Consider the following 20,824-nt stretch of genomic DNA (forward strand, 5'->3'; position numbering starts at 1 on the left):
TAATAATAAATATCATTTTAATAGAAATGGGCAATGTAAAGGAAGATAACACATTGCTTAAAAAGACCAGAAACAGGTTGAAGATACATTCCCTTGAATTCTCTCTTCCTTCATCCATTCATCCAAACTCTTTAGAGTTACAAATTACTTTTGCACATGGTGGGGGCACTTCCGCCCTCTGTCTCCAGCACCACAGTGGGCTCAAGTCAGAGACTTCCTTCAGGTCATGGGTGGGGTTTGGATGCTTTGGCCCCCACACTGCCTGGCTGCACACCCTGCTGTAGTGCTTGTAGCTATGAAAAGCAGCAAACAGGCCCTCCACCAATCTATTTCTCTCACAAAAGGATTCTTGCAAACTCATCATCATCTGTCTCGGGTATGGCATGCCACCACAACAATGAAAAAGGACCTTGTGCCACTGCAGTGACCCAAAAATGCAACACTGCTAATTAGATGGCTGTGGGAGAAAGAGAGAGCAAGACCCAAGACAGGAATATGGCAATGTTTCCTTTTTACAAAAAGCTGCTGGGCTCCTTGGGAAAACATGGTCCTAGAAGTATAGCTGGGTTTTGGCCAGAAGAAGCAGATAGAAGAACCAAGAGGGCAGGTATCTCTGCAACCATCCTATCACATCTCAGAAATGGTTCCCACCCTCAACATCCACAAGGGCAGTGGCAGCCACCAGTCATCACCTGCTGAGGGAGGAACCACGGACTCATATTTTTACCTTCCATGTCAATATTTAGGGAATGTATCTTCTAATATATTCTACTCAACTACAACAATGAAATGGAGAAATTCCATATACCCCAAAGCCCAATTTGTTAGTTATAACTTTGAACTAAAATTACTTTTAAAATTTCACATAGGGATACAAATCATGAATTTTAAAAATGTCTGTTGAACCAGATATATGAGCATTGTGAGCCACTTGTGTGTGTGCCTACAGCATTTGATGACTGATGCTGTGCCATATTTCATCTGGTTCTCTGAATTCTCTCCCTCTCTCTCATTTTTCAGAGGTGTTGGCCTTCAATATCAGCCTTCCAAGGAGAGCACAGTAGTGCAACTGTGACCAGGGAGCAAACATTCCAAATAGGAATATTTTGGTAGATTTTAAAAGAAACTCACTGCTGTCCACTGACTTAGAAAATATGATACATTATAAACCTCTTCAATATCAAGAGGCAGGATATAATGATTTGTATATTTTATTTTGACTTTACATGCGGTGTTAAAAACCCAAAGTACATATTATTTACACATCCACAATACAAGTTTACAAGATATCTATACATGTTAAAGTACTCTATAAAACAGTATAGAGCCACTTCACTTTAGGGTTACTTTTTTATGCCGTACCATTAAAAAAGATACAATCTGTGTTTACCTTTGCACAAATGGATAAAGAATTTAAAAATTAAATTAACAGGATAGAGACTAGAGTCAATGTTAGAAATTCCAACATAAATACTGATAGAACTCACATTACAAACTACAAGGCAGCACAATGTTACAAAATGTTATCTGGGGTCACACAGAGTTACCACGCTGGGATTAATATTGGTAAGGTAAATTCAAACACGTTTGTTGTTGGTGGACTGAGTAGTGTTTATCATTGGTTGGTTTAATTTATTATTAATCTGTAATATTTTAGTTGCAAAGCAGAAGTGTTTCAAGAACAGACATTTTAGCTTTTGAGCTTCCAGAGATCACAGGAAATCATGTTCTTTATAAAAACAATGTTCTCAAAGGAAAAGAATAACTGCATCAGTATTCTACATTCTGTATAAAAATGATCTGGTAGTCTGCATCCCATCCTCCCCCAAGTAACATCAGCATGATCACACGAAATCAGTTGAACTTATTTGTCTGACTAGGTCAGGAGCCTTCCTCTGCCGAGTTCCTTTCTAGATTAGGTTCAATAAACAATTGGGTGGTGTGCAGCATATTACTGAAATAGTCATTGGGGTTGCACATCATCAACTGTAAGTGGTTTCTGCCAAACTATGCACAAATGACTCTAGATGGTTTCCCGCAGGTGTCACATTCCCCGGGAAACCTCATTTGACTTCACATTATCACCGTCTCATCCTTAGGAAAGCAGGAGTGGAATGTTTATCATGGCAAAGGAGGTAATGCTGCTATTCAGATGGATTGTTTAACAATTAATTGTTCTAGGTTGCTTTTATGGTTTTTGAAAAGTCTTTTCAGGTGCTGGTTGGAAAACATTTACAACTGGCACTCAGTAAATGATGTGCTATATTGAAAACACTTGACATATTTTAGTACTTCTATCATTCTCATGAATAAGGCACAAAATGCACAGATTCAGGTAAACTCACATGTGGTATTTACAGTATATTGTCATTACCTGCATGACTTAGGAGAAAATTCTCACATAACACAACATAGACAACGTGATTGCACCACGGGTGGGTCATATGACCCTTCCTGCTAAGCCAATTACAATGTCCTCATATGCCTTTCTTTTGTCTTTTAATTTTATATTTTTCTTTTACCTTGGGGGTGGGAGGAGGTCAAGGAGGAAAAAATTAATATATGGGAAACAACCAAATACAATCAAAATAAACTCTTCATGGTGTGTCCGAGGTTAAATAGCGTGACTCAGGCTTTGATTCACAGTGGACGGGCAAATTTTACTACCGAATACTGGTGGATAAATCAAGGATACCTCATAATATCTCTAGCTTCTTAAGGTGGCAAGACTGGAATAGAAGTTTTAATGAATAGCAGCACAAAATTACTTGGAACTCTTACATTCTGGCATTGGGTACCACATAAATTAAGTTCATCATTTTGACAGCCAAAGGAGCCTCAATTGTGTTCCTTTCTCAAAGCTGAACCCAATGGGCTGTAGGAAGAAGTTGGTGTCTCGTTCAGTCATGCTCAATGTAAACAACTCCATAGCACAAAAAGACACAATGGGCACCTAAACACATCCTAGTGGGTGCAGAACTTCTCTCTCTCTCTCTCTCTGTCACACACACACACACACACACATACACACATGCACACACATACTTGCAACACAGTTTGTTGGTGGCATGAAAAAAAAATGCCACACATGAAAAAAATGCTACAGTTTGGGTCAAAGACTGAATTTTTAGCAAACTGCTTGGTAACCTACAAGTTTGTTTCTTTGAGACATTACCGTCTTTTTTTTTTTTTTTGACATTTGTGCAAGAGGCAAGGTGAATGCATACATATTAAAATGTTCACATTTAATGGGAAGACCACACACAAGGGCAGTCTAAATTGAACCCATTTTCAAGTATTTGTTCACAGATTCTTCTGAGTACTGTATCAGCTCTTGATACTGGTAAGGTAGCCCTTGGGAGCTACACATCGCTTTAGCTTCCAATAAAATAAATGGAATGACCAGCACCTTCCTTTGAATTTCAGGCCAATACACAGAAGCCTCGCTGCCGCCGCTACATGTGGCAAGTTCTGATGTTGCCAAAGTGACAGTCTCTTTGGCCACTTGGTTCTTTTAAAATACAAGCAAGTCTCTTGTCCTAAGGTACCCTTACAACATCATCCTCTCAACAACACGGACAGGATAAAGCCACACAGGAATAGCACACTCGATGCCTAGTAAGTGTATTTATTCAGTGGTCTGACAGATGTGGTTTGAGGAACAAAGGAAGGCTTTGGTGGCACATCAGGTTTTAAGGACGGTGTCCTCTTTAGTCCCGTCCTGGGAAGGGTACCATTACTGGTGTAGCTGCTCTGTCTGGAAAGGGAAGGCTGCAGATGAACACTCACGGGTGTCCCCTGAATGTAGTCCACCTTCGCCCCCGTGGGGGTGGGCATGTATCCTCCACGGTTCATGGTAGGCTGTCTAGATAACAAAACACCATTTGGTGAGTTTAAGTTTTTAGGCATAGCAGATATAGAGTGCCTCTGGGAAGAATTTTTGTGATAACCCCTTTGTCTTTCCAGAGAAGTCATTGGGACCCCAGGAGTGGTGGGGACGTCCACTCGCTTGGTTGGACTATTCCTGGGGAGTGTTGAAGGAGGTGAATAGAGTGATGCCTCCCGGTTGGGGACCTTGGGTGGGACCTCAGACATAGGTCCCACGGGATCCAGCATTAGTGTCTGGTGGGCCATTTGGATGTCTCCCATGATGGCTTTGGGGTTACTGTTTGGGTCATTCAGATGTTTCAGGAGATCATTGAGGGTATTTCTGGAATCCACAGAACGCCGGTGATCTCTCTTACCTGATGACTTTGTAAGAGGGTGATCAATACTTTGAAGCTTCTTTTCAGCTTTATGAGCATTGGAGTTTGAGAAAGATGTATTGTAGTCATGGGTAGCATTGGGAAGAACAATGGCACTGGGGATATGCCCATGACTTAGTGGGGAGTGGGGTGGAGGACTAGAAGGAAAAAACTGGGGGGTTTCTTTCCTTGAAGCTGCATGGCCGTGGGCCTTGTCTGAATGGCCCTTCATGGCCTGCAGGGTCTTCTGGTGAAGCACAGGAGTAGACTCTGGTGTGGGGAGAGCAGCCAGCTCTGGAGGTTGGCCTCGATGGTCCATCACCATGGATTTTGTATCTCCACTGGGTGGCAGCTCTTTTCGACTGGTCAGCAGGTTACTATAGAGTTTAGGAGAATCAATATTCTGTTGGTATTCCTTGACGGGGCTGTCAAAGAGACCATTCAGTTTTGCAAAACTTCCACTGGAATCTGTGCATGACTGGGCGGATTCTGCGTCTTTATGGATCTTTCTGTTCTTCCGGACAAACATATCACGATAGCAGTATACTGCTACCCCTGCAATGAACGCCCCCAAAACAAAAGCAGCAAAGACACAGGTGATGAGGACGTTCATATGGACCATCTGGTTGGACTCTCCAGATTGGACTTCCCATCGCACACCTGCAACAGACACACAGGACAGGTTTGAATGAAGTGCTTTTAACAACAACATTAAACAGCAAATGGCTTCCACTGAGATAACACTACCTTCGACACTGTCCATGTGCTTAGCTTGGAGGGTCAGTTAGACTCCAAAATTCCACATATGTTATATATTTTTCTTTAATCACAATAGGAGCCCCAGAACCACATATGATTGCTGCAGATACCAGAATAACTCTAATCTTCCATTAATCTATATTTTTCTGTTCTTTCCCCCTCCAATCACTCTTCTTAAATAGTTGTTAGAAATGTTAACAATTTCTGCCTTAAAAATAGTTACAAGTTATGTATTTTCTAAACAGCTAATTTTAATCCCATAAAATATTTTGTCTCATGATTTTCTCCTAATTCATAAGTCAGGATTAAAGGCAGCTGCTGTGATTAGGGAAATGTATGAGTTAGCATGAAGATATATTATGTTAAAATAATTATGGTTATACAATTACGTTAAATTAACTGGATAAAAACACATAAATTGGTCACAAACTTAAAGCATCTACTTGGTCATTGTTAGCTACATATAGCTAAATATACTTTTATGTTTGCTTTTTTTTTTTTTTCATTCTATCTTGGGTGAAGCACTCTTGAATAACCTGCTATGTAAGAAATCCAGACAGTGTAAGGAAATATATTATGCATTAGTTAAGTAATATTAAATTATTTGGAGGTATTTGAGAAATATTTAAATTAGACCTAGAAGGAGAAGATTGAAATAGTTTTTAATTATTGTAATTTGTAATGCAACCACAGACATCTAACAGTCAATCAAAGAAATGTTAGTTTAAGAGGTATCCAAGTCTGTTACACGCTATACACACAGTTGTCCCAGAATAAGTAAGTAGGAGGGATTTTGAAGATTGTGTTGTTTTAGGTTAGTATTAAGGCCTTTGAACATTAGTTGTTCAGGGTTATGGAATTCAGTGGCATAGTTAGAGACCAAGAAAGAAAAGCAAAAAGAAATGATGTTACTAAAGAAAACAAAGCAGAGAGAAGAATGATTATAAAATTGTTTACAATGAAAATATATAAAACCAAAATCAACAGAAGTAAATCATAATCGACAAAACAGTGCATAAAAACTGATTGGAAACCTGATACCATGGTTTAGTAAGCACTAAGGAATAGATTTTTTTTTTCTGGAGTAATATATCTAATAAGCAAAGGCAATAGGCAGCTATTTTATAACTGCTGCTGTTATGGACTGAAAGTGATAGTTACGGACAAGTGCTCTGTTATGCTTTATTGCTTGTGGCATTCAAGGCAACTTGTCACCTCACATATCCTTTTAATATTGCACTTTGGATTGAAGCTAAACGAGAGGCTGGGAAAGGCTCCTAGACAAAACATCTGATATGAGGATATTTGCAATTAGTGAGTTTTGTTTTTTGATGTTGCAAGGGCAACCCTCGAAATTCTCTGATATTCAACAGCCTCTCAGCTTCCCCAGACAGAAATCAACACAGATTAGATTGTCTGAGTGGCTGTTTCACGAGCCATGTCTTCAACAGCTTTCCGCCCCTTTCATCTCTGCACAAATGCACTCAGATATAACCACAGAATGCCAGAGTCTCTGTGGCCAGTGGAACTGGAGGGGCAGTAAGAGCAGCTCCACTTGGATCCACCTTAGAAGGGCACCCTTTTTGGAGATGTTAGGAATCAGGTTTCTGCACAGTTAGAGATGAGTTCCCTGATGCGGCCTTACCCTTTGGGATACCCGATAAAGGATCAGAAAAATCAGAAGTGTTTGGGTCATCTTGAACTACAAATTTCCGGGAGCTCGTCAGTTTAGGTCTCCAGGTATCAATCACTTTGGGTGTAATTTCTGGGATACTTGCCACTGTGATAACAGAAGATGAAGATACCTCCATGTCTGTGGTGGCAAACAGATGTTCATTAACATGGGCAATAGCAGAATGCTTTTCTGATTGGTCTGTTGCATTTTTAAGTAAACTTTAAGTTAATGTAATGAGAAATCTTGTTCTAAGATTTTGTACAAACACACCTGAGGAAACTACACCAAATCCCTTTTTTTCAAGGGACGAATAGAACCTCAAATTTAACAGTAAAGACACTTTAAGCAGATTTCAAAAGACATTAAGCCATTCCTACTGAAGTCTGTGTGGTATTAATGCTGCCCATGGAAAAGCTAACAGAAATCCCAGTGCAGATTATTTGCCATTTTCTCATTCTCTTGTGTGACAACATCATTTCCTCTCTCTCTCTCTCTCTCTCTCTCTCTCTCTGTGTGTGTGTGTGTGTGTGTGTGTATTTTAAACAATACTTTCCTAGATGGTTGGAAACTTTATTTCCTTTGCTGGGGAAGCTACAATGTAATTTCATCATAAAATAAATGGTTAAGTCTGAGTAAACACTTGATTTTGGACCTGATAAACCAGCCCTGCCTGAGAGATTGTTCTGCTTTTTCACTGGCCTCCTGTCTATCTGTAGACTTCTCAACTGCACTGAGGGCCTCCTGTCCACAGTAAAGTACCATGTTCTTCAAAATGCCTGGGGAATTTCTTCCAAAGAGTTAGCATCAACTCACGCAAAAATAAATGGTATTTACAAATAGAATAAGGGTGTTCTGATACATAAGATCTGCTATCCTTTTCTCCCTCCTGAGAAATGAAATCACAGTGTGTCCCAGAAGAAGCAATAGAACTGAGAATAACTTAACCTTTTAGCAGACCTGTTATTGATTTCTACCAAGTAGATTTCCTCCAAATGTAGGCCAATGCTTTCAGGCTAAAACAGAGACCCCAACTAGAAATGGTGCCATAGTCACAAACTGAGGCTCTTCAACAGATATAGACAGAGGATGTGGAGAGCCCATGGACATCGTAGTACATCAAAACCCAGCAGAAGCCTTTTTCACAGCACTGACTCCATGACATTCAGAGATCCCAGGATTCCCACAAAACATTCAAAAAAGGTCTTTAAAACTCATAAATACACATTTTTTTGGAGGGAAATGTGTATTTGTTTACTAGGTCTTAGGGAAGGTGAGAAGGGGAAAATTATGAGATCCTGCCATCCATTCAACACAGATGGCCACAGGGAACATTCATGATGCAAAGGTGAGAAAGAAGGAAGCTCGGGTGGGCGTGCGTGCAGCTGGAATGCAGTTCATGTCAACCCACTTGACTTTTCTTAAGGGGTGTGCCTTGTCAATGATGACTGTTAACATGCTACACAGAGGGAAGTGCTGAGTGAGAAACAGTCTTCTGGTGCCGTCAGTGGGATTATGAGTCAAAGCAGAAAAATGAAGGGCTGCCAAACTGCGCAAAAGGAGGGGAGAAGGGGCTGAAAATGCTGAACTGAAGGAAAGAAAAGGTTGTTAATTCAAAAAAATGAAAAAAAACTAACCAGATGTTGGACCGCCAAATATTTTGTAATCTGGTGTAGTTGAAGTAGGCAAAATTTCTAAAAGAATTAAAGGAACAAGTAATCAGTAAAAAGTAACCAAAAGAAAGCAAAAATTTATGAATTCCAATTAACTAAAAAAGTCAAAAGAAAAGACTACAAACTAAAAGATTAACCTACTGGTTAGACTACTCTTCTCTAGATTTTCTACAAAATTGTAAATGGTGAAGAAAAATAAAAATTAAAAAAAAAAAAGTAAGATTCTTTTCTAATGTATCCCCATGACCAAACGGCTCAGCTTTTGCGAAGTTCAAGTTAAATGCTAGGTGGTATGTGTCCCAAGTCATTAAAAGGCTGATTGTAAAATAATGTTCACGTGCAAATGTCAAAAGAAGAGACAGGAGGGAATGGAAGAGTGCGTCTTACCATGGCAATCCCCTAGATGGGCCGTGTTGCCATATTCTGTGTCTTGTTCATATCCTCCAACGCTGTGGTTATGGAAAGCAAAGAAGTCTTCAGTTAGCGGCCTTCATAGGAACACAAGTGACATCCAGAGCAGAACCAAGAACACAGACTGATTAGTAAGAACGGGCAGAGACAACCAATCCACATTTCAACATAGCTAAAATGGCTATTTCTGTTCAAATTTTAGGAGAACGTGTAACAGAATAGAAGTGTATTTTTTTTTCTGCTTCCCTTTTCCATAAATATTACCATGTCTACAATTTCCCAACCCTCTTACATTTCAGGTTTTCTTTTATCCTTCTCCCATATCAAAAAAAAAAAAAAAAGAAAAAGAAAGAGCAAAACAATAACAACAACAACGAACAAACAAACAAGAGAGCAAAAGAAAAGAGAAAAGTAGTGTAACAGTTAAGTTTTCTAAGATTTCCAGCTTTAGAGACCTGGAGGAGACAGTTCATAGTTAATATGGCAGAGTGTACTTACAGCATCCCTGGGGTCACTCTCCCACAGGTTCCCTGGCTTAACCAGCCACAGTATGGGTCACGGGATGCAATACAAGATCTGTATGAAACCAAAAAGAATGTGGCGTGAATTTTCTCATCATCCAAGGTTTTGAGACTATAAACCCCTGTGTACCTAAAGAAACAGGATCTTACTTTTTACATGATCCATACCGCTCGCAGCGGCTCAGGGGGATGCGGATAACGCAGCTGGAGAACGCCACATACAACGCGTGGTGGTCTTTATCCAGCTGTAATGAGATGACCTTTTTGTCTTCTTCGTTCTCAGCATTGCACCTATTTTATGGGATATATGTTGAAGTCATAGGTTTAGTCAATCAAAAACGACACAAAACTATACAAAGCAGGTGTGGTTTGGTGTTGCAATTCCAGAGAACTGGGGAAATCCTAAGGAATAGTCTTGGTAACAAACCAGGCAAGGACACAGTTTGGGAATTAATAATTTATGTGATTCATCTGCTATGTCTTTGCATGGATGGCTAAGTTTCAGGCTGGACATGGGTTTATAAAGATTGCTTTCCTGTTAGGCTGCTCAAAGGGAATTGCATACGTGAAGGACATGTTGGACCCTAAGGAATTCAAAGGATAATGATTCATGAATTTAAATCTTTCCATGCAACATGTTTCTGGATCTCTCCTAAGTCTCCTTTGCTTCATGTTATGTTTGTTTTAATTTTCCAAATAATCTCTTATATTTTACTGGTTGGAAGAAAATGCAAAACTATAAATATATTCTGTGCATGTGTGTGCTTGCAACCAACTGTCTGCCACATCCTGAAATATATCTACAAGGTAAGAGGGGTACTGCTAAAATGTTCTCATTTTCCACAGGTGAAAAACAGGGCTGAATTATTTTTAAACTTATCAACTGTTCATCTTCCTTGCCTTAGTGAGCTAAGGAACAAAAAACAAACACACACACAAACAAACAAACAAACAACAACAACAACAAAAAAAAAAAAACTAAAGAAGTCCAGGACTTATTTCAGTGAGGGAAAAAAAAAAAAATCACTAATATGCCAAACCACCACTAATTCAGAGAGCTGAAAGGAAATGACTAGCTGAAATATTCAGGAAATTTTTGGATAGTGCTGAAGAGCGTTCTCGTAAAATATACGTACTTTGCATGGTTGTAAGCTTCAATCTCTTCCAGTAATACGCTGTCATTCAAAGAGAAAGGATTGGTCTTTGCCAAAACTTTAAGTACCACACCGGCTTCAGAGCCAACAAAGATGACTGTGTAGTTCTGGTGGGGCCCTGCAGAACGGTCCACGGCGATGGCCGTCAATCTGTACCTGTCAGAGAAGGTGGGGAAGTCAGAGCTGGATGCCAACAGCAAGAGAACAGGCAATATGCCAATGGGTCCCTGTTGCCCATGCAATCTCACCTGACCCGCGTCTTTGTGAACCAGGGCTCGTCAGCAATAGGTGGAACAGCAGAGTCCATCAGGGGGTGGGATTTGATGAAGGACAAGGTTTCATCCGGGAAATCGATGGAGGTTTTGTAAGCTTCGGCAAGGCCATGTTTTGCACAACAGCCAGGCCTGAAAGGAAAACAGTACTCATTTATCACCACCCCACCCCAACTATATAGAGGAGTAAGTGCACATTTTGAAAGAAGAGGTCAAGAAAGCAAAGAGAGTCAGCAAAACCAGAGAAGCAATCTATTACCCTGAATTCAATGGGTTCTTCACATTCACATTCTTGGGGTGGTAGGTTACAGGGTCATGTTTACTGATTTTGTCAGAGAATTGCATAGGACCCCTTCCTGGTATGGGAGGTTGGCCCAGCTGTTCTCTGAGGATGGATGGATGAGGCTACCAATGTCCACGGGGTTTTGTTCAAGACAAAAAAGCCTTTTCAATGCTTTTCTTTACCTTGGTTTTGGAACTTTATCTTCAGGGACTGCTGTCCAAACAGAATCTGGTGTTTTCTGTTCTTTGAACCGACCTTTGAATACTTTTTCAATGTCATCCATGCTAAATGCACAGACTGCAGAACCAGGAATGCTAAAAGAGAGAGAGAGAAAGAAAGAAAGCCATCAAGAAGAGGCTGGTGACAACGGGCCCATGCTTGGTTCTGACAAGCAAGCTTTGAAGTGCCAGGGATCTGTTCTTACCTGTTGAGCTGAGTGGTAAACACCCCTACCACAGTGGGGATGCCATTGATTTGTATTATGTCTGTAATAGACTGCAGAACATCAAAGTAGAAAAACGAATCTCCAGGGACAGAACAGTTAAGCCTTGCCTTCAGAAATGATGTCCAGTGTTTCTCCAGTACCCGCTGGGAGCCACCCATGTCGTTTTTACATATGCGGGCCACACGGGAATAGACAGCCTGCCCAGGGACAAAAGCGAAGCAAGGGGGTTAGGAACAAGGAAGAGTAATGGAGACAAAATGCTGCTATTTCAGGGAGGGGCAGAAAATGCTAAAGATATCTGGTTCAAAAGAATCTAGCAGCCTTCTCTCTAGGGGTCTGTATGGTAAGAATGTAAACTAGATTTACCTGCAAGTAAAGAGGACCAATTTCTTATTCTGCCAAAATTGCTCCCCAGACCTGAGCTATCTGTCTGCCTGCTGAATGAAAATCATTCCTACTCTTTTCTAACTTTGCTTCTCATACTGTTAATGAAATGTGGCATAGAAGGGACTGCAATGCTTTGAGATCACATGTGTTTTTTCTTTTTCTTTTTTTTTTTTACTGAAACACTTTAAATTGAACAGGAGCCTTTACTTTCTATACTGCCTTTTGACACTGAAAAAAAGTCTCCACTATGAATGGATTTCAAGAGAGTAAAAGGAGCCTCCACAGCTCAAGGGTACCTGTAGAACATTCTCTATGGTGACAGAAAAGAAATGAAAACGTCTCAAGGCCCAAGACTGCTGTTACCACTCTGGCCATTGTTCAGGTGTTTTCTAGCAATTATTCTCACCATAAGCAACCCAGCTCTGAACTTGGCCTTACATGCATTGAACTGAGTGCTGGAAAACATGCTAAGAGAGCATCCATAATTACCAAAGTGGTCTCCATTCCATGCAGTATAAGTCCACAATACAAATCAAGTACATATACTTGCCTTGCCTAAATTATTATGTTCTACAGCAATTTCTCGAAAGAAGAAATAGACATAGTTTCCGTATTCTATGGCATGAAGAAAGTGTGGCTCTGAAAGAAAAATGGAAAATGAACTGGTTCCTAAAGGATAATTTAATTAGCATATGACCCCGACTGCTAGGTATGACTGACAGATGTTGCATAGTTACATTCAAGGCCATGATTTAGAGGAGTCCCAATATGGGTGCGTTCAAGCTTCAGGGAACCCACCGTCTTCAAAGTCAGCTAATGGACTGTAAAAAGGCCTGCAGGGAACTGAACCTCAGCAAAGGTCTTTGTTTCAACAGATTTATTCATTAACCTATTTAACTAGGGAAAAAAACTCTTACACTGAGAATAAAAAAAAAAAACAAAACTCAACTTTTAAAATCTAAAGAACAAAACGACTACAGATATAGACTAATCAATTAACTTTCCAAGACAGGTAAAAAGGAGTGAGCACATAGTATTATATGCATTTAGAGTTAGACAAATCAGTACATCAAGAGAAGGTGGGTCTCATTTTGTTTTGCTTTGAGGTCATCTTTGGATAAAGGCCTGGATGAACTAACTCTCCTGACATGCCTACTAGTCTCCTCAATCCTCACAGAGGCTCTCATTCACCAAAGCAGGTGTCCTTATTCCAGATGAACAATATAAAGTCATGCACTGAGCTTCCTGATGGCCTTGGCTACTCTTCCCACATGAGTTATCCCACTATTCTCGGCGACCCCACGCCATTGCTCTTCAAAGGTACCTTTTATCCATTTGGAATCATATTTTATTGTGCGAAGGGCAGATCCATCACCCATGCTTCGATAAATTACAGCATCACTGGCCAAGAAGTCAGCCACTGTGGCAGAATACAGCTTCCCATCTGAAACCGAAGTTATAATTTGGTAAAATAACCATAATTATCCTGCAGTGTGTCAGCCTACCTAGCATGCTGTACCTTCTGTGGTGCTTTCACCTGTGTTACCATTATCTACACGACAAACCTGCACCTGATGCTCACATCAACCTCTAACTGTTTGGCCCAGGGCATTACTTAATTTTATAGATTAGGGATCTAAATATCAAAAGCTAAGCAACTTATTCAAGGTCACTGGCTTAGTTGACAACAAAGCCACGTGTTCAGAATACCTGAGCACCACAATATCCTTGCTTTTAATTTCCTCTTTAAAATTTTTGTTCATAGATTTCAGCCTTTGAAATGCTGGTGTCAAGGTGTCTATGAGCTTTTTTTCTTCCTTTAAATTCTTCTGCACCTTCTGCACCATGGATCATTTATATTCATTACACTAAAGGTTCTTACCAGCAAAGAGGGCAACATTGGTTTGTCTGGCATCAAATGGGCATCGTGCCAGGCCACTAATTTCTTCTCCATCGTACTCTAAGGTATTCAACTACAAAAGCAAAATAAATAGCTGGTGTCACATCTGTTCAATGTACCTGTTTGAAAGCAATATTGCTTTATTTGCATTGAAATTCTATTTGAAGAATTCTGTTTTTATTCTTTTCTAGCATTAGCGATAAAACAAATTACTGAGTTATAGCGGAAAGGATCCAACTCTAACAGCATACCAGTGAGGGAAAAACCAGTGATCAAAAGAAGCACATCATATAAAATATACTTACCCTATAGTATCTACACATAGGATTGAATGCGTTGGTACCACAAACAAAAACCATCTCATCATTTCTTGGAACAAATACTTTGATAAAGTTGTGGCATTCATCCTAAGAAAAGATAATAATTAATATTAGATATTTCACATGCTGACATTGTGGTATCACAAAGCCCACAAAAAGACTGAGTGGGGCAGGCCCTGTGAACTCACTTTATGTTTGCCTTTCATAGCACAGTTTTCTCTATCCTGTTGTCTTGACCTCCATGTCAGTTTCTGTATTAATCAAGCAAAATCAAAAGTTCAATTTTTAACAGATCATTTTTGGCAAGGAGGGGGGGGGCATTATTCAGTTTCTGAGAGAAAGAAAATTAATTTGCTATAGTTGCTCACCTTGCTTGGTATTACTTCTGTTTTGGGGATTTCATTTAAGTTTACTGTATAAACTTGATCCCTGTTGGAAACAAGGCAATAAGTCATATCATGTGAATGTATAAAAATGTTAAGCTGCTTCTTATTTTATTTTTACAGATCTGCCTTTATTATGTTTTGGAGATCAGCTGGATTTTCGATATCTCAAACAAAGTCAACAAAGAGTACTTTTTCATTAGTGAGATGCTTTTATATATCATTGTAGTCAAGGAGCTAAGAAAGCTCTTCTCTCTAGGCATGGGTCAAACTGCTACTTGATATTAGCATAGACATATTTCTAATATTTGCTTGAATGATTCTAAGTTAAAAAAGAATAAAGAGAGATTTTTTTCCCCTGCTGCTTTAGGAAAAAAGAATGGTGAGTGATTTCTTGATGGCAATAATAAAATAGCACTGCTGAAGGCTTTAGCTCTGTATTTTGTTCCTGGTACACAACACTGACTCTTCTCGGTGAATATTTTTGGCTACTTGCAATTCTTGATCACAATCACATATTAGTTTTTCATGAACTAGACACATTAATGCAAGCACCACAAGAGAAAAGAATTTTAATCTAATAAACCAACGAGAGGAAAATTACCTGCCAGCAATATAAAGTGTGTCTCGAATTTTCAACATCAGCTGAAAGTCCAGCCTGTGCTGCGATTCATTGCCTGAAGGGCGTCCTCTAAAAACCGGATATTGCCTTGAATCTGCAAGTAAAAATGGGCTAAATCATCAGTCAGGATTATGGAGCTGAAGAATCAATATACAGCATTGATTAGCTGTATATACTAGTTGTAGAAGGGTTTTAACTAAATTCCTCTCTTAAGGTCTTGAATATAAATGAATAAAAGACGATGAATGTCAGCAAATGGCTTTTTTCTTTTTACTGAAAATAAACAACCGATATACATGGATTGCTGCAGAAAAGCACCCCAAACTGCCCCATTGTCTCCAAACACTAGGAAATGATTATAGGTAAATTAATATGCAAAACATTTTAAAGACACGAAAATCTCTCTGAAAATAGATATACTTGGAAAATTAAAAAAAAAAAAAATCCTTTCTAGAAAAGGAGCTGCTCTGGATGACTTACAGTGATAGTCGACAGTATTGAGGGGCTCATCGTCTTCAGGAAAGCTGACGGCCCTCAACTGAGGAATCATCAGGAGCAGCATGTAGACACAAAGCAGGAAGAATCTCATGGTGGGCCACAAGGAAGTCAGGGCAGCCCCCTCCTCAGAAATCTCACTTAGCTACCTGGAAAACAGAAGCAGGTAAAAAATTTGGAAAAATTTCCAAAAAATTTAGAAAGATCACTACACTCTCATGAAACTGCTTTCTCATTTGTAATCAGATCTATTTTCACCCCCAACTCCTTCCAAGGCACCCCTTCCATCAGGGATGCTGGTGGTGGTGGATCAGGTATTTCCAAAAACACAGGCAAAAGATGGCAGTGTGCCAGATTTGGTTAAAGCGTCTGGTGAGCATATTGCTACTTTAGGCAAACTGACCAGAAGTTTTGAGGTAACTACTCTGCACCCCTTCCCCCAGTCGTGAAATATATCCAACACAGGTTGTCTAAAATGCCCAAGCTGCCTCAAAAATATCCAGAGAGCTGAGACACTGTCATCCCTCACTGGCATTTGGCTTAAGGTGTTGCTGAGTTCCCAGCATTACCAAGCCTTTGCCTAAATTTTTAGCTCCTGAAGCTTAAGACCAACATGGACATGATGCCATGAGTGACCTTGAATCAGGGGTGAAAGGGAAAGAAATGAAATGATTTCATGACAACCAATCAAGCAAAGCAAGGAGGGATGAAGCAGCACAGCTGACACCCGGCCACTAGGGACATCTACATTTTTACATAAAACCATTTGGACACAAACCAATACCCTAAGTACGCCTGTCCTCTTAGCTTTATTGGACTTGAGAGCTATAAGGGGCCTTAGGGACCATCAAGTACAACCCCCTCATTTTTCAGATGAGAAAACTAAGGGAAAATAAAGGGACTCAGTGAATTGCATGGAGCTAGTCAGGACAGGACTCAGCTGGGTCCCTGTCTAGGTTTTTTTCTCCAGGGTAGGTAGAGAAGATAAATGACTTGATTTTTTACTTCAAAAACATAGCATCACAAAAAGACTTTGGCAGAAGGAGGGGCATATATATATTCATCATTTTTATTGAAGTGATGTTTCACAGGTGGTTAAATTGTACATTAAATATGTATAGTTTACTGTATGTCAATACTTCAATATAGCTATAAAAGCAGAACATTAAATTGTATAATAATTGCAGTAAAAATTTAAAAGATCTTTAAATGTTGTCAACTTATTACTTATTAAAAAATAAATTAGGACCCTGTGAGCCCATGGGAAGGGCATTTCTATGAAACTGTAAAGGATCCATTTTGCAACAATACTATCTCTTCTAGAACCAAAATTGTCACTTCTGGCTACTATATTGAGCATAAAACATTTAGCTTTATCCTCAGTCCTATATACCTAGGAAGTTTTAAGGTGAGTACAAAGAACCACTTCAAATTCTGTGTAATCCAATCACTCAACCAAGTACTGCCTGTTTTACCTACTTAATATCAAATATACAGGTGTGTGCACATGAATGCTGTGCAATATTTCTGTGATTAAAATAAAAATCAAGTATATGTGAATTTTATAAATCTAGTTTTGCAAGGAGAGAATACTATTCTAGTAAAATTTTTCTTAATGGATGGTTAATCCAGCAGCAAATTAGTGTTTTTAAAATGCTTTACAAAAAAGGCTGACAAAAAGAGTGGCTTTTGAAGTCATCTGGCTACATAGCAGATTCTGAGCAAAGTTATACCTACTTATAACCAGGCTGATGTTAAGAGTCTGAACAAGATTTGAGAAAAAAGATATCTTAAATATTAAGGTGATCTGCTCTCCCTTCGCACCCCCACAAATGAATAGTTATTCTACAAATTCTTTACAACTTGTGCCTATTTATCATGCATAGAAGATGAAGTTTAAAAAAAAAAGATACCACTATTCCACAATCCAAACTCAATAGCTATGCTAATTTGGTTCTTTTATTGGGGTGGGTAGTATGGGGGATTGAACTCAGGCGCACTCTACTACTGAACTATAACCACAGCCTTTTATTTTATTTTTTTATTTTGAGATGGGATCATGTTCAGCTTCCAAGACTGGCCTCAAACTTGGGATCCTCCAGTCTCAGCCTCCTGAGTAGCTGAGATTACAGGCAAGCGCCACTGCACCCAGCTGGTTCTCGTTTTTTTTTTTTTTTTTCCATATGCATATGTTTTCAATTGTTATGACAAGATGGCTTTTTTCTATCTCCTACGTCTCTGTCTCCAGAAGCAGCATTTCCCTGTCTTGCTTTTCCAAAGTGTTTTACCACTTACAAAGGCTCTAGAAAGTTGAAGCATAAAATAAAATGAAAAAATGTTGCCCTTAGAAGTAGATTCTGCTATGGCACCCATTCCAAACTTCGCCCTCTAGGTGGAAAGTCACTGGATCCTTCTACTGGGTCTCAGGAAAAAGAAACAACCACGATTCCTAAGGAAATGTGGAAATATCTGCATGAAAACAACAAAATAGTTCTGTGAATATTCCTCCTCCATCACAGGTAAGTGAATGGCTCATATCAAGTAGGCAAGTCCCAGAGAGCAGGTCTCTCAGCTGTGTCCCACGACTCAAGCTGAGATGGACTCCCTGCTGACTCACTGGCAAGCACAGAGCTGCCGGCTGAACTATCATTTCCTGTAACTCATTCATCTGACATTGCAGAAAGCACTTTCTCCCCACACCCCACCTCTTGCCAACCTAACCCTCCAAAAATAAAGCTGTGCCACTAACTGCTTTCTGTCCCTACATAAAGCTTTATTTAAAAAATACATACAGATTTGCTGTAGAAGTTATAAACAGAAATATTTAATGTTCTACATATATTCAAATAAGGCTAGGTGAGAACAGAAAGAATCTGGAAATATATGAGAAAAATGTCCCAAGAAGGAGAATTTTATGTAAGTGAATCCTTCAGACTACTTAGTCCTCACTATTTAAGGAAGAACCCCAGGATTTCAGGGCTCAGTAAAATCAGAAAACTAGTTATGTTGAATGAGGACAAGCCCAGAGGCAAGACAAATTATTAGACAAGAACATGGTCCTTGAGATTAGAAAAGCCTGAGTTCAAACCGATTTATACCATTTACTTCCTGGCTCTCAATCTTATTTAAGTTGACTGACTCTAGGACTCAGTTTCCTCAAGTGTAAAATGAGAGTAATTATCTTTACTACCTCATCAGATCTTCTTAGGGTTAAATGAGATAATCTATATAAAGCATCTAACACAGAACTTGGTTTGTAGTAAATTTCTAGTAAAATTCAGTAAACGTTATGACTATTATTGTTAACATCTCATTGGACAGAAAGAATTTTAAAAAGCAATTTTCACTTGTTTATCTTGTATAGCTATTTGAAAATTTATGTATGTCCTTGTAACAATGACAGAGGTTTTCCTAGAGGATAAGGTACCTCTTCTTAAATCTAGATGCCCACTAATACAAGGAGGGACTTACTCTTCTCCTGTGTAAACTGATATTGAAGATCATATTTCTATGAGGTTATTGTTTTTAGTCAGAGAGCAAGGTACCCAAGTAAGCATGTTTTGTCAATTTTTTTGGCATTACATTCTCCCACAAATTCCTAATGTTGAATCCCAAATACAATGAGGAAAGCTCTTAAAAGGAATTCTGAGCAGCCAAGACATTTTGTATTTGAGTGGCATGATTCTCCAGAGAAGAGAGGTGCAAGGAACCATACTCAGCACTTGATTTTACTCTGGGGGATTTACTCATCCTTAAGGTCTATACAAATGTGAGTGTAGCTAAAAATGAGAGTCATATTTTTGGAGTCTTGAGCTTAGGAAAAACTACAAGCAAACATCCAAGGGTTCTCTGATAAGCTGCTCTACAAGAAAAACAAGAGGGGAGCTTTATAAGAATTCCACCCCAATCTCCAACAATTTAAATTCCAAGTTGGGAGTGTATGATCTCTCAATCTATGGCTTGCCTGAAAAGATAAGGTGAAATTTTTCTAGAGAAAGATAACATCATCCAGAGAATAGCTTTTTTTTTTTTTAAACATGCAATGTTCAATATTCATTCCAATACTAAGAGAAAAATAAAATAAAACAACAGAAGTAGGCCCAAAGATAACTCGGATATTACAGTTATCAGACATATGTTTAAAAAATAACTGTACTTATTTTATCAAAGAATAAATATAATGAGATGTAGAATTTCACCAGAGAATTGGAATCCACTAAAAAGAACCAAATGGAAACTCTATGACTAAAAACACAATAATGAAAACTTCCTAATAGATGTGTTTAGCAACATATTGGTCTTAGCTGAAGAGAAGATTAATAAACTGGAAAATTGGTTGATAGAAATATCACACAAAACCAAAAGCCTAGAAAAAACAAATCACAAAATAAGAGATACGCATAATCTTGTGGAACTATCTAACACTGGAGTTGCTGAGAGTGAAGAGACAGAAATAAATAGGAGCAATATTTGACAAGATTAACAGCCGCTTTCTTTTTAAAAAATTGACAAAGGTCCACAAGCCAAGAACTTCTAAATACCAAGAAAATCACTTAGAAATATCATAATCAGCCAGGTGTGGTGGTACACGCCTATAATCTCAGTGACTCTGGAAGCTGAGGCGGGAGTACCGCAAATTCAAGGCCAGCCTCGGCAACTTAGTAAGGCTGTAAGCAACTTAGCAAGACCCTATTTCAAAATAAAAAATAAAAAGGATGGGGGATGAGGCTCAGCAGATAACCTCCTCTGGGTTTAATACCCCATACCAAAAAAAAAAAAAAAAAAGGAAAAGAAAAAAAAGAAACATCATAATCATTAAAATGGTGAAAACAGTGGTAAATTTTAAAAAAGTTAAAAGATATATTACCTTCAGAAAAGCAAGAATAATCCTGACAGCTGACTTATCAATAGAAACAATGGAAAGCAGAATAAGATTTTTAAAGTGCCAAAAGAAAATAAATTTATAGCCTAGAATTTTATAACCAGTAAAAACAATTTATAAAAGGAAAAAAAAAATAAGGGTGCTTTAGACAAATAAAAACTTAAAGATTTGTTGCTAGAAGGCCTGAACTGAAAAGGAGTTCTTTAGGCAGGAGAATTTATGTGGGAGATTAATGCAACTTCTTATGTTGCCATATTGAAATTAATAATCCCCAGGTAATGAAACTGGCATGTAGTTTCTGGCCCTTTAAAAGTTATATTAGTGCAAAGGAAATGAGATCTACTTTATCCCTAGCCCAGAGAACCCAGAGATAACAGGGTGATTTTAAAGCTTTCTCCAAG

General features: G+C 38.8%; 1 protein-coding gene across 18 annotated transcripts in view; it reads right to left on the reverse strand.

Annotated features, from left to right (window-relative positions):
• Positions 1–1,195: 1,195 nt before the first annotated feature.
• Positions 1,196–20,824, reverse strand: part of Sema6d (semaphorin 6D) — a 583,228-nt gene continuing 563,599 nt past the window's right edge. For 7 of the 18 annotated variants that reach the window (XM_048793841.1, XM_048793842.1, XM_048793844.1 and 4 more), the window contains 18 exons: positions 15,527–15,690; positions 15,029–15,140; positions 14,410–14,470; positions 14,230–14,292; positions 14,027–14,128; positions 13,704–13,794; positions 13,146–13,265; positions 12,372–12,460; positions 11,414–11,631; positions 11,172–11,303; positions 10,683–10,838; positions 10,417–10,590; positions 9,431–9,571; positions 9,258–9,335; positions 8,736–8,836; positions 8,313–8,369; positions 6,649–6,816; positions 1,196–4,904 (listed from right to left, as the gene is read on the reverse strand). In XM_048793841.1, the coding sequence (XP_048649798.1) occupies positions 3,616–4,904; positions 6,649–6,816; positions 8,313–8,369; positions 8,736–8,836; positions 9,258–9,335; positions 9,431–9,571; positions 10,417–10,590; positions 10,683–10,838; positions 11,172–11,303; positions 11,414–11,631; positions 12,372–12,460; positions 13,146–13,265; positions 13,704–13,794; positions 14,027–14,128; positions 14,230–14,292; positions 14,410–14,470; positions 15,029–15,140; positions 15,527–15,635 (3,261 nt within the window). In that variant the 5' untranslated portion in view covers positions 15,636–15,690 and the 3' untranslated portion in view covers positions 1,196–3,615. The remainder of the gene's footprint in view (positions 4,905–6,648; positions 6,817–8,312; positions 8,370–8,735; positions 8,837–9,257; positions 9,336–9,430; positions 9,572–10,416; positions 10,591–10,682; positions 10,839–11,171; positions 11,304–11,413; positions 11,632–12,371; positions 12,461–13,145; positions 13,266–13,703; positions 13,795–14,026; positions 14,129–14,229; positions 14,293–14,409; positions 14,471–15,028; positions 15,141–15,526; positions 15,691–20,824) is intronic. The other 11 variants (XM_048793846.1, XM_048793848.1, XM_015480692.2 and 8 more) reach the window with 11 other exon arrangements.

The sequence above is a fragment of the Marmota marmota genome, unplaced genomic scaffold (assembly GCF_001458135.2).
Source record: "Marmota marmota marmota unplaced genomic scaffold, marMar, whole genome shotgun sequence".
Taxonomy (NCBI): Eukaryota; Metazoa; Chordata; class Mammalia; order Rodentia; family Sciuridae; genus Marmota; species Marmota marmota.